This window comes from Acipenser ruthenus, chromosome 18 (genome assembly GCF_902713425.1).
Source record: "Acipenser ruthenus chromosome 18, fAciRut3.2 maternal haplotype, whole genome shotgun sequence".
Classification (NCBI taxonomy): domain Eukaryota; kingdom Metazoa; phylum Chordata; class Actinopteri; order Acipenseriformes; family Acipenseridae; genus Acipenser; species Acipenser ruthenus.
The window spans coordinates 8279555-8292500 of record NC_081206.1 but is presented as its reverse complement, the minus strand read 5'-3'; the positions used below and the strand labels follow the sequence as shown (position 1 = coordinate 8292500).

Genomic DNA, 12946 nt, shown 5'->3' with positions numbered 1-12946 from the left:
CTGCTGTACCCTTGAGCAAGGTACTTTACCTAGATTGCTCCAGTAAAAACCCAACTGTATAAATGGGTAATTGTGTGTAAAAATAATGTGATATCTTGTAACAATTGTAAGTCGCCCTAGATAAGGGTGTCTACTAAGAAATAAATAATAATAATTTGAGTGTGTTAAAAAAATAAGTTTGCCACAGCAGGCAGCAGCTACTGCAGTGAGAAACTTCTAAAAGTTGCTGTTGTGTTTGTGCTGGCAGGCTCCTCTTTTTTTGGAAACCCAAGAACCTTAATCATAAAGCAGGCTGCTGTAGCAGAAGCAGCACATCCATCTGGCTTGTGGAGGTCTACGTGAGAGCTGGGGAAGGGAGCTGTCAGCTGTTGCATTCCCCTGTGATTGTGATACAGCAACCCTGTGCGTTTCCTTATTTAGTCAGGGCGCTGTGCTCACTCTGGCCCTGTGTGCGTCATTTACACCCTGCCCCAATGGAGTTTCTCATTCCTCATTCTGCAAAGCACAAGTCGAAATACTGAATGTCAAAAGGGAGCATTAGGTAACACTGATTTGAGTACTGAATGGGCAGAATGTATTTATATTCTCTTACCTCACTACAGTGGTTGGCCCCTGTAGACAAGGCCCTTATAGACACATCAACAACACGCCCACAGTCCAGGAATTATGAAACATCATTCAACACTTCAATTTCAGGAGATATATACAGATCGTACAGTTCTACAATGGTTAGAAAATCCTGCACATTTGGCTGATTATAATGGCTGGTTCCACATGGAGTGTCTAATGTTACCCTTGGCGAAGTGGTCCAAGAATGCTAATCCGTGTCTGTGAAACCAGCTGACAACGTCCATTCCCATAAATCCCCACATGAGAATGTGTGGAATTCTATCAATGACTGCGTCTTCAATCAATCAATTAATCAATGACCTTGCCACCCCATTATAAATACAGGTGAATGGATGTGATTAGTGTGTGTTTGGCTGGGACCGACACAGCATTGTGTTGGGGACAGAGAAGCAGGGAGTGAAGTACAGTCTTCCAGCTACAAAGCCTGACAGAAGGAGATTTTTGCTTATGTTGAAGTCTTTGCTCTTTGGCAATTTTAGCCACTGTAAAAAATAAAAAAGCAGTATTTAGTGCTTTATCGTATTTTGGGTCTCCTGAGTTCCTTAAGTATCTGACCCAGGATGATTTTCAAAGTGTAAGATAAAAGGTAACACAACAACTTTGCAGGGTACAAAAATGAGAAATAAACAACGTAAACTGGTTCATATTAAATACAGAATGTATTTATTTTCTGCTTTTGATACTTCAACTGGGAATAAAAAGCTTTGGAATTCAGCCCAAATATCTTTGTGAGTGAATCTGTTTTAAAGTATTTTTAAGCAAAAAGTGATCTATAAAGAAGGACGACCTGATTTGAATAGATTCAGTTCTGACAATTGCATAATAGTCCCCTGAACAGTATTTACAGGATTTCTCCAGCTTTAGGTTTTCCAGTGCTTAATACCATAATCTTCAACATAAAGAGACCTGGCTATAAAACTATGCATTGGTATTCCTGTTGTTGTTCGGTTGCAGACGCTGTTGGAAAGGTCAGGTAGAGGTATCTTCACTTGGTCTCCATGGCTTTTCCTGTTTGTAACTGAAATCTTTTCTCATTGCTGTGTTAAGAGATTCTGCACCATAGAATTCAATGCCCATCTTCGTCACACGGTAATATTTGTATGTATTGCATAAAGAGCCTTATTTAATTTTTTTGTACCTGTATATTTTAACATCTTCAGAAAGTCAACCACAGTCTAAAACACCACACACATGTTTTATGGGCACTAATTATACTTTCCATTTGTCCACAGATCTCCATACAAGGCAGTGGTCCAACTTCACAGCAACTACCAAACCTAGCACTCAATTTGTTACAAAGTGGATATTGATGAGATCCAGAACATCTCCTGGCTGGCATTCAAACATAAATATTATCCTATTGAGACAAACTGTATAACAAGTCATACGCTCTCTTGTTTCATCCATGAAGGTAAACAGCATACAGATCCGTCCATTATGGAGCGTCTGGATAATCCAAGTCTCTGCCAACTGCCAAGAGGACAACCAAACCATTCTGTGTCAGGTATCTAGAAAACTATTAAAGTAAATATAAAGGCACTTACCAGATGTATCTTGCTTTCACTATCCTTATGTGTACTTTGCTATGCTTTTACTATGAACAACACTAAACTAGCATAAGGAATCGTATGCTAAAATTACATCAGTTGCATTTCCTAGTAAAAGCAAAATGCACTACACAGCAGTAGAACTGACCCATGTGCAGCTATAAAAGTTCCTACTGTACAATATACTTAAGAAATACCTCAGTATAGAGTTGGTATATCTTGCAATAAACTCAACATCAGTAAACGATAAACTCAACATCAAAGTGCTTTCAGTTTTAGAATAGAACCCTACTTATACAATTATTGTTCCCTAATGATTGTGGATTATTAGAAGGTACCTATAACTACTGCATAATCATGTCGATCAATTTGCATTAAGACCAGAGAACTTGATAAAGCTTGCAAAAGTCACACTTTCCAGTCTGTAACTTAACTTGCACCACATAAAAAAGGGTATTAGTCTAATCTGTGTGCCACAGACTGCAACTAAATGTTGTGAGAAGAGCTTATAAAGGGCATACTAAAATACATTTGATATTCACGAGCATCATTTATATTAATCCAAAATATGACATGCACTGGTAACACTCAAGTGTCTTTTATTAAAATGTAATTACATATGAACATTCATATGATTCCACTATTAAATTCAATTGAAGTAATCAACACTAACCTTAATCAATCAATAGGAAATGTATAGTTCATACGTGTAATGGGAATTATTGACATTTATTTTAAAGTGTAATCCAGGCATTTTAATCACTTATTGCTAATTATAATGATAGTCTGTTGAAACGCTCCTTCATTAAACAAGCACTGTCCCTTTGGTGTTTCCCATTTTGTTCTGCATGTTGTTTGCTGTCTAAAAAAGTCCTTGTATTATTTTTATTCAGTGCATGTATAACAGTGATGTTAATAGTTCTATTTAATCACTGAACTTCATCGAATTAAAAATGCATTCAGAAAAAAAAGGCCCCTACATAACTTCAAACACTCAGGGGTAGATTAAATCAGAAAATATGGCAATGTTATTTTCCTGCTCTAAAGTGCCATTTATTAAAACCATCAGATATACTATTACCCTACATTAGCTAATGATGATTTTATTTAACCATAAAAACTACCCACTGTTATTTTAAGTAAAACTGGAATATAAAAAATCTCACACATTTACAGTATACACTGATATATTGTTCCTTACAGAGCAACAAAAAAAGGCTAAAGAGCAACCCATTAGAATAGCACCACGCAGAACATAATATCAGACATAATACACTTCATAAGGGGGGGAGGATCAGTCTATTCAAGCAACCTACCTTGAGGCTGAAATCTCTGCTTTCTGCCTGGCAATAGCTGCTGCTCTCTGAGCTCCTTCCACACTCCTGTCCACCTTCTGTCGTATCTTTGTGCTCTTCAGGGGTATTACCCTCTTCTTCATCCCTTTCACAAGCATGTTATTCCTGTACTTGCCTTCTTCCTTCCTCCCTTCCGGGAGCGTTGTGCAGCCGTATCCATGCCTCTGATTATCCAGCCACTCCCCTTCGTACTTGAGCCCGCTGGATCGCTCGCTGATCCCGTACCCTGACCGCTTGTCGTTCTTCCACTCCCCAGTGTAGACCTCTGTGGTGGTGGCGTCGATGTCCGACTCCACAGGCGGGAAGTCTTCTCCTCCCTCAGTCCCCTCCCCGAAGCTTATAGTGGAGTTGGCGTCGCTGGCAGCAGAGCTGAGACCAGACTCGCTCTTTAGGAAGCTGATTTTGCTCTTCTGGCTGGAGAGAGAGGTCCTGGACTCGGATTTCTTCAGCTTCCCCAGTAGGGAGCCTCTACGGAAAAGCCCCTTCTTCTTGGGTTTGGTGGTCTCTGGATCCACGTGGAGGGTCAGGGCGAATCCCCCACGGGTGGGGATCGCATAGACAGGGACTTGGGGGGCGTCCTGGCTGGGGGAGGCGGGGGTCGTGGTGATGATAGGGATGTCCTGCTGCAGAAGGGTGCCGTTGCTGTGCTCGCTGCGCAGGGAGGTGAGAGAGGTGCGGAGAGGGGAGCGGACCACAGCCGCCATCCCATAAGGAACGCTCTGCCGGACACCATAGCCATGACGCATCCCACCCGTGAACTGGCCTTGAAAAGTTCCTGGAAAACAAGAGAGGCAGGAGAAGCTTATATGTGTTCCAGTGGTAATCAACTCTTGATAATGGTAATCAACTCTTGATAGGGCAGTGTGGAGTAGTGGTTAGGGCTCTGGACTCTTGACCGGAGGGTTGTGGGTTCAATCCCCAGTGGGGGACACTGCTGTTGTACCCTTGAGCAAGGTACTTTACCTAGATTGCTCCAATAAAAACCCAACTGTATAAATGGGTAATTGTATGTAAAATAATGTGATATCTGTATAATGTGAAATAATGTATAATGTGATATCTTGTAACAATTGTAAGTCGCCCTGGATAAGGGCGTCTGCTAAGAAATAAAAAATAAATAAATAAATAAATAAATAATACCATGAACTTCCAAATAATCCCATGGACTAGTAAAATACTCATATCATATTTCCAATTCCATAGAGTACATGAATATGAGGGTGGTATTAATCTATGTGACCAAAAGATAAGGGGAATTTTCCAAGGAAAAGTCAATGGGAAAAGTCTAGACTAGTGGTACTCTTCATTCCAGTCTAGCACTTGTTCCAACCAAGTGCTTCAGTGTTGAATATAGTCGTGCAGAGCCTTGTAAAGTGGTCAGCTAAGTAATTCAAATCCTGGATTATCAGTTGAATCAGAAAATGTATAAGTAGGATTAACAACAACTAACAAGTTATTTTCACTGATTCGACACCTTTAGTGCCGTCAAAACATTTTTTTTTCTTCTAAATTTAAAAAGTAAATACAATATTGCCATTAATACAATGGTGTTATGGTTGGCAAAATAACTTTGAGTTGTTTATGCTGGCAAGAAGGGCTAATGACATGCTGCCTACCACTGCATCACACTGCTAATGCCCGATGCTGGGGGTAATGAGGAGAGGAAATATTTATGCATTATTTAAAAAAAAAAATGTAACCAATAAAAGCTTGATTCTAAGAGTGTCCTTGCGTACACTTCTAGAATGCAATGTAACCAATAAAATCTTGATTCTAAGAGTGTCCTTGCATACACTTCTATAAACTTACATACAAACATACAGACATACAGATTGATTTTTTTTTTAATAAACTGAGTCTAGGTGCCTCCCATATAGAAATATTATTAAAATCACAGACTTTGTGACACCACAGTATTTAGAAATCCCAAAATAAATGTAATAAATTAAATGACAAACATTTTGATCAGAAGTATACTTCAGTGTCTTTTCAATTAAAGATACTTAAGACATTGAAAAACACCTCTAGTCAATACTCTGTGGTTGAATTAATTACGTTGCTTTAATTATTTCTAAATTAAGCATTGCTGAGTGTTTTATACTGAAGTACAGGATGACCCAACTACTGTAGTAATAGCAACTTTACAGCAATACAAAACTAAACTTGAACCTCTTGACAATTATTTATTCATTTTTGTTTTTTACAAAGAAAGACATATTAACATAGATTCATTTCTTATTAAAACCATACATGAAATCTGACACAATGCCAATTCTATAACAACATGAACAATACAATCTAATATAAAATAGCACTTTTAAAGAACATAAGCTCTTTATATATATTTTGCATATACTGTATTGCTGAATGTATGGTGGACGCTTACTTTTAGAGAGTAGCCTGGAATTAATACAATTTTCTTATGCTGTGAATGCAACACTTGCATCCCATCAACACCTGCATCCCATCTTCAGGGAACTGTGGGATCTATCTATTTCTACTATTTCCTGACACATAGTTTAACACTATCTTAAGAATCCACAAGCAGCAAGATTCAATTTAGTCCATTTCTATGAAGTGCTTTACTAACGATGGGTTACTGTGTGTATAATAGATCAAATAGTTGATGAAACACAAGGCTTCCTTTAAAGGTAAAAGACAATTCATACACTGACTAGTATTGATTACAATAAATTAGCTGGCCATGCATAGCTTTAAGAGAAAGGAAAGCACCGATGAGCACATTTTGCAAGTTTCAGTCTTTTTGTCTTCATTCTGAGACCTTGTATGGTATTCATTGTAAGATATTGTGAAATATCGGGTATACCTTCCAGTTGTCCTTTTGCCAAGGTCTTTAGACGTCCCCTCCACCATTTTACAAGATTTCTTTTTCACGCACCGTTTTTTAATACCGCACACAGGTAGACAAGAATAATCAATCAATTACTTTTAATCAATCAAAGCCCACAGGTGTGATTAATCGATTAATCGTTAATCGATTAAAACCCTGAATATAAATATATATTTCAACCAAAAAGCTTGGTGTCTGTTTTCAACTCATAACGTGCTGCTCTAGTCTAAATTTAGCGAGATGTTATTGCAGTCAGCAGGGCTTCATTCTCATCACTTAACTGGCATGCAAGTATAATTAAAGAAAGATTCTTGTGACATGATTTTAAATACTGCCACTCTTTCACATTGTGTATTGCTTCTATTTTCCTAAAAGGCCCTTTCCCAGGTAAAAGTGAATTGAATTGAGCATGTATACTGCTTGTCAATATTAGACAGTTGTATCGGTCCTGATAACGTTTTTCCAGATAAAATAGATAAATACATTCTGGCTCAGGCAATGGCTGCACTGTGTGACCTTAGGCAAGTGCCTTGACCTTCTGTTCCCTTCATTGCCTGGGAAGTAAAACTCATTGGAGGTGCAGCCTAGCTGGAAATTAGATGCGTCTCAGAGGGCTTTCCCAGCAACGCAAAAAAAAACAACAACCTGTGCATTAGTTAAAGCTTGGATACAGCACACTAATACTTTAAAAAATACCACTAGAAACATACAGTCTGCAATGAATCATTTCTCTAATGCTATTTTTTCACTTGTTTCATTTGACTTGTGCATAAAAAAATGAGGAGTAGCCTACATACTGTTACCAATGCCTTATTAAGTAATACTAGTGTGGGTGTGCGTTTATGGGGTCATGTAATTTATGCTTGGCTTCTTGGCCCATATTGTATTGCTTGTTTTTAATTTGAAGACTGATATTACCAGCTTAAAACCATAAGGACATAAGGACACTCATTTTACAGAACTTTGAGGTTCAACTGAACCACAAATCCACTGAATAAACTACATGTGTTTGACACTCTGTGTGTGTTCTATTCAACCCAGAAGTTCACTGAGAATACTAATCATAGTCACTTTTAGACTGTCCCATATTTCTTTGTTCGGTGGTTACCTTGGCAATGGGCATTATACCAAAACTCATCTGTGGTAACACGTTGCTTCTCGTTTAACTATTTCACAGCCAACTTGCCTTCAGAACTCTAAGGGTATATGCCAATTTGTTACAACTCTGCTTGACACAAAAATACAAATCAATAAATAATCCTATTGGTTCTCTCACAAGAAATGTAAAATGTGATTGGCCTTTTCTAAAAGAATGTTCCGACTGCAGAGCTAGGCATATCTATCAGTTATGGTGTCAGTTAACTAGCCATACCATCACAGCAGTTAGACCTAGTCAGTTGTTAACGGCTATTGCAATCACAGCCTGTCGGAAACTATCAAAAATAGAACTTTCCAAGAAATGACCCTGACTTCAAATTAGCAACATCAATAAGTCATTATTTTCTAAGCAGATTGACAGCTTTTGAAGTCTTTCTCTTTGTCTTCCCTTGTCCCTGTTGGAACTAATGCTTCATCACAATGAGTGCTCCTAAGCCTTCCATTAGTCAATGAACAAATTACAGCTTTTTATTTTATAGGTTTACTTCAATACAGGTTGACAGCTTTTGAAGTCTGCCCCCTGTTGGATAAAGTACTGTATCACACAATGAGTGCTCTTCTGCCATCTGCTGGTCATTTAACACATTACATCTTCACGTCACATTAATTTGTGTCCAGTCAGCTTTATTTTAGGTTCTGGGTATAAACTAAGAAAAAGTGTCCTATCAAAACATGTTGCCAAAGTACATTTCATTAACAATGGTTCAAATGGTTCATGTGTATTTAAAATTTGAGACACTTCTGCTAGTTTGACTTGTGAGGCTACTCTTTTGAGCCAAACTTTCTGGATAATAAAAAATAAAATCTTAAACAAACAACACATTATTTACTTCTGTGTCGACTCCAAACCAAATATGCCGTGGAGGAACTGGAAGTGAATATCAATTCTGTTATTGATTATACAGTGTCTGCCTCAAGAAATATTACAGATGCCTTGGGTAAAATATTCCTTCTGGCAAGCAACATGAATTAAAATGCTCTAACGTAGTCCAGTGCCGAGTAATATCACCCAGGAGATTACAATGTGGCCCGCTAGGCAATGTCCATCTTGGTTCATTAAGTCTTTGCCCTCACTGATTCCTAAAAAATAAAATTTTACCGACCTGGCGGTTTCATTAACAGTTGTTGTGATGGTCTTATTAATTCCTTATGGAGAGAAAAAATAACAGGTGTTATAAATTAAACAAAAAATGTATGATTCTGTCCTGTATAACAGTTTCCTATAAAAGCATAGCACTGTGCTTTAAACCATAGTAAAATCACGGTGTCACTGTATATTACTGCAAATGTACCACACCTAACGAGCAAGTAGTTTCAAATGTAGTTGTATTTATTTGATACCCCTTTCTCTTGTCTTTGTGTGATGTTTGCATTCACTGGGAGTGATTCTGGGTTCTGTTGCTCCCCAATGCACGTATTATCATTTTCTCTCTCTCTGTCTTTGAACTTGCTTTGAGGTTCTTTGTATAATCTGACAGTGTGACCTTTCAACTCTGCTGCTGGCCAACCAGTACAACGATCTTAAGGCTATTCGGTCACATGGTTCAAATGGAATTGGGAAGTCTGTTGAGTCACAGAAAGGTCAAGAAAGATAGAGATACATGATAATTACTCAACATTAGACCAACAGAACCCAGAGCCACACAGCATAACTGCACATATCATATAACCAAAGTTTTTTTTAAAATAATTGTTCTACGTATTATTATTATTATTATTATTATTATTATTATTATTATTATTATTATTATTATTATTGGTGCATGTTCACCACGTTTCTCTATATGTTGGTATTCTGTGGAGTTTATCAATAGGCAGGCCTTGTTGATAGCCCACTTCACAGTCCCAATCTTCCCCACTCCCGACTGAAACCTGTTCACTGTTCTGAGAGCTAATTCATTCATAATTATACACTCAGTTGATAGTTCATAGTATTCCCCCTTCTCTTTCTATTAAAGTCGGTTGTTTAATGTGCAAAATAGGATCCAGCGTCTGGTCCGTGTTTCCTATCATCCACTGGCATGCGCCTGCTCCTACTTGCAGAACTAATGGATTATAAATGACCACTTCAAGGTCTGTTACAGCTCAGGAAACAACACAGAAATACGAGATTAGGATGCATTGTATGTGTTGTCAATGCTGGTTTACTACATAAAAAATTCAGAAATTATGTTTTAACTAATTTATTTTATTTTATTACAACAAGAAACGCTTGCAACACTTTTTCGTTTGTCAGTCAAGTTGCGCTTACCTCCATCTGCATATGTCTCTGTACCATATCCATCCTGTAGCCCGTTATTCCAGGTTCCTTCATACTTTGCACCACTGCCTTGGCTTAGCCTGGTTCCATATCTTCCCTTAAACCCATGGGTCCATTCACCTTTATAAACCCACCGTCCTTTTGTCTCAACACCAAGGCCGTGCCGCTTGCCCTGAGACCAGTAGCCCTCGTAAGTATTTCCACTGGGCCAAGTGTACACTCCGACTACCTCAAAGCCATAGTTCCAGGAGCCAGAAAACTCGCCTTGCCCCTTGGGTCCGGTGCAGATACCGTGTCCGTGAGCTTTACCCCCTTCCCAGCCCCCGCAGTAAGCGCCACCGTCATCGAACTCAAAGCGACCTCCACTCATGGCTTCTATTTTTCACTGCGTTAATTCTAACTGAATGCAAATTTAAAGACCAAAATTAATAATTCCAATATACAGTGGTTTCCTATCTCAGCATAATTCGGTAGCCAACAAAATAGAACCATTGACTTGTTGAATTGTTTTACTTATTGGTTTGTGTGTTTGTTTCTTTTTATGACATCATTAAACTGCGGTTTATCTAAACAATAATCAAAATGTTATAAACAAATAGCCAATTTTTCACAACCCTAGAAAATGTTACATTTAAAAAGTAGTTGCTTTTAGGCACTCAAAATGAGTGTTTGTTTAGTTTAGTTTAGTTTTACTGTTTACAGTCTCTGGTTGCTATCTTTCAAAAGCTCTCAAAAAGTTAAAACAACGCGACTTCACGTATGCCATTTAACCACCAAAAAAGAACTGCGCCTTTAAGAGAAAAATATATATATTGTGGGTCTTCTTCAACTATTTTCCTTCTTCGGTTTGATTTTTGGATTCTGGTGGGAAACAAAGTTGATCTTGGCTACGTGGTTTTCCGAGGATCCGATTGTAATCTCTCAGCCGACATGCCAGGCATTATTGTAATGATTTAAGGGAGGAAAGTCACTTTTCCTCAGTCCCTGCCTCCCTCTCTCCCTCTCTCCTTCTTTCAGACGGGGGTGTTGGAAATGTTATAACAGACCTAACAAGGCGATCAGATCCCACTCGGTTCCAAAAATAAAACCCAATCCCCACACTGCTCCATGGCCTTTTTAAAAGCCCTGCCAAGGCACTCGTCAGGGAGAGAGAGAGAGAGGGAGAGGGGACGGGGTGGGGGTGTGGGAGGCTGTGCATACTATAAGCTCATTAGAAGATCGCTACAAAGATTTACTATCGAAGTTTATTCCTGACTCGCTGACCTCTTCAAATACTTTTACAGTACACACGCGTATTTTTTATTTATAGATAGATAGATAGATAGATAGATAGATAGATAGATAGATAGATAGATAGATAGATAGATAGATATAGCGCCTACCAATCCTGTTTGAAAGCAACAGGAGCACATTCATTTCTATACGGTTTCTATGAAGCTGGCTGGCACCTGCTAATAGCTTTTAAAAACGTCAAGTTGGATTTTAAGCATTTTTAAAGAAGGTGTTCTATTTCTTTTAAAAGTCGTTTATTGTTTAAAAATACATGACTGGTAAATCCAAACTCTATTTATTTAAACATTGGAATAATTAGAAATTACACTTCGTAAGGTGGTGGTAACTGGTTTATCTGTTAAGACTATCCTAAAAGCCCTTAGAACCAACAAACAAACCAAAAACATAAAACATGCATGCATACATTAATGGATCATAATAGAGTGTATGGGTGTATGTTTTATTGTTATATAATTAAACCAGCCTATAGACTCTATTATAATCGATTCATTTGTTTGTGAGGTCGAGCAGTGGAATAACATTAGGATGCAAACTCAAAACTAAAAACAACCTGTTCCCAGAAGGAAACTTGATTTGTTTGTTTGTTCTAAGGGCTTTTAGAAAGCCGACACAAGTTTTTGACACTGCTGCTATTGCAGAGATGTGTTTGCAAATCTGATTGAATTGAGAAGTGTTGAATGCATCCCTGCCTAGCTGTTCAGGCTAGAAGAATGGAGGAACACGATATTGTAATTTGTTAATAACTTTGAGATGTTTTTGCATTTTGTTTGCTTAAAATATCGGGTACTTCCAGCAAAGCAGTCACCAATGAATAACAGGATGGTATGCCATCAGTGTCATCCCATAAAAGGCATACAACTGTGAGGTCACAGGTATGCAAAGCAGCTGAACCATGTCACCCTGTAATGTTTGAACGGGAAGTTTTATCAGCGTTTGAAAGTTGTGTGATTGTGCGCCCCCGTGTATCCCAAAATACAGAACAAATAGGAACCAAGGACTGTCTTGTTTGTCTTTATGGAAAGGCAATTATCTCAACAACTGGGGACTTTTAAGGGAAGACCATGACCACAGAGGATTGTGCAAACACTGAATGCAGTTAGTGAGCACCGAAGTGTCCAGGGAGGGTGAAAGATTCTTAACAGATAAAGCAGCTACCACCTTAATACTGTACATTTCTAATTATTCCAATGTTTAAATACATTGTGTGCCTATGCAGGGTCCAGACGTTCATGAAGGGGGGATACCTGATATGAAACATTCTGTTAAAGGAAACAATATTTTGACCCCCCACCCCCTGGATCCATGCATGCCTATGTTTATTTATTTATTTTTCTCAAACAAGGTTATTCCTCATCAGGGTGCCTTTCTCTGGTATGGGCTCTCTTGTGTTTGATAACTTAGAAGCAGATGCCAAGTTGGCAGAAACATGTCTGCAGGTCAAAACAAATGCCCTTCACCGTGTAATATTCTGCCATAGATAGAACTGAACATACCCCATGAACGGAACTGTAAAATACCTCAGTAAGTGACATCAGGACATTTACCTTGATGTGCCGTCAGTGATGGTGTCTCATCCAGTTCAGAATCTGCTCTTCAGTTCTAAGAGCCAGTCATGTCATATTTAACACAGGCTAACCTAGTCTGTCTTTATAGTGGTACAAGCCTTCTAGAGACTGTGGACTTGCTTTTCTATTGCTGGAAATACACAGTAGCTGTGCAATAGAGGATGCTGACTCTGACTTCTATAAAGACACTGACTGATCTAACCTATGTCTGCTAAGAAATAAATAATAATAATAATAATAATGTGTATGGCTGGCATTAAAACAGAAGAACTGATGAATTCAGGACA

General features: G+C 38.4%; 1 protein-coding gene across 3 annotated transcripts in view; it reads right to left on the bottom strand.

Moving 5' to 3' along the window:
• LOC131698611 (junctophilin-2-like) overlaps positions 1 to 10935 on the bottom strand; it is a 31354-nt gene extending 20419 nt beyond the window's left edge. The window contains exons 1-3 of one of the 3 annotated variants that reach the window (XM_058991134.1): positions 9793 to 10935; positions 3494 to 4307; positions 1212 to 2100 (exon numbers count right to left, since the gene is read on the bottom strand). In XM_058991134.1, the coding sequence (XP_058847117.1) occupies positions 2013 to 2100; positions 3494 to 4307; positions 9793 to 10171 (1281 nt within the window). In that variant the 5' untranslated portion in view covers positions 10172 to 10935 and the 3' untranslated portion in view covers positions 1212 to 2012. Of the gene's footprint in view, positions 1 to 1211; positions 2101 to 3493; positions 4308 to 9792 lie in introns of those variants that run through there. The other 2 variants (XM_058991133.1, XM_058991132.1) reach the window with 2 other exon arrangements.
• Positions 10936 to 12946: the final 2011 nt, after the last annotated feature.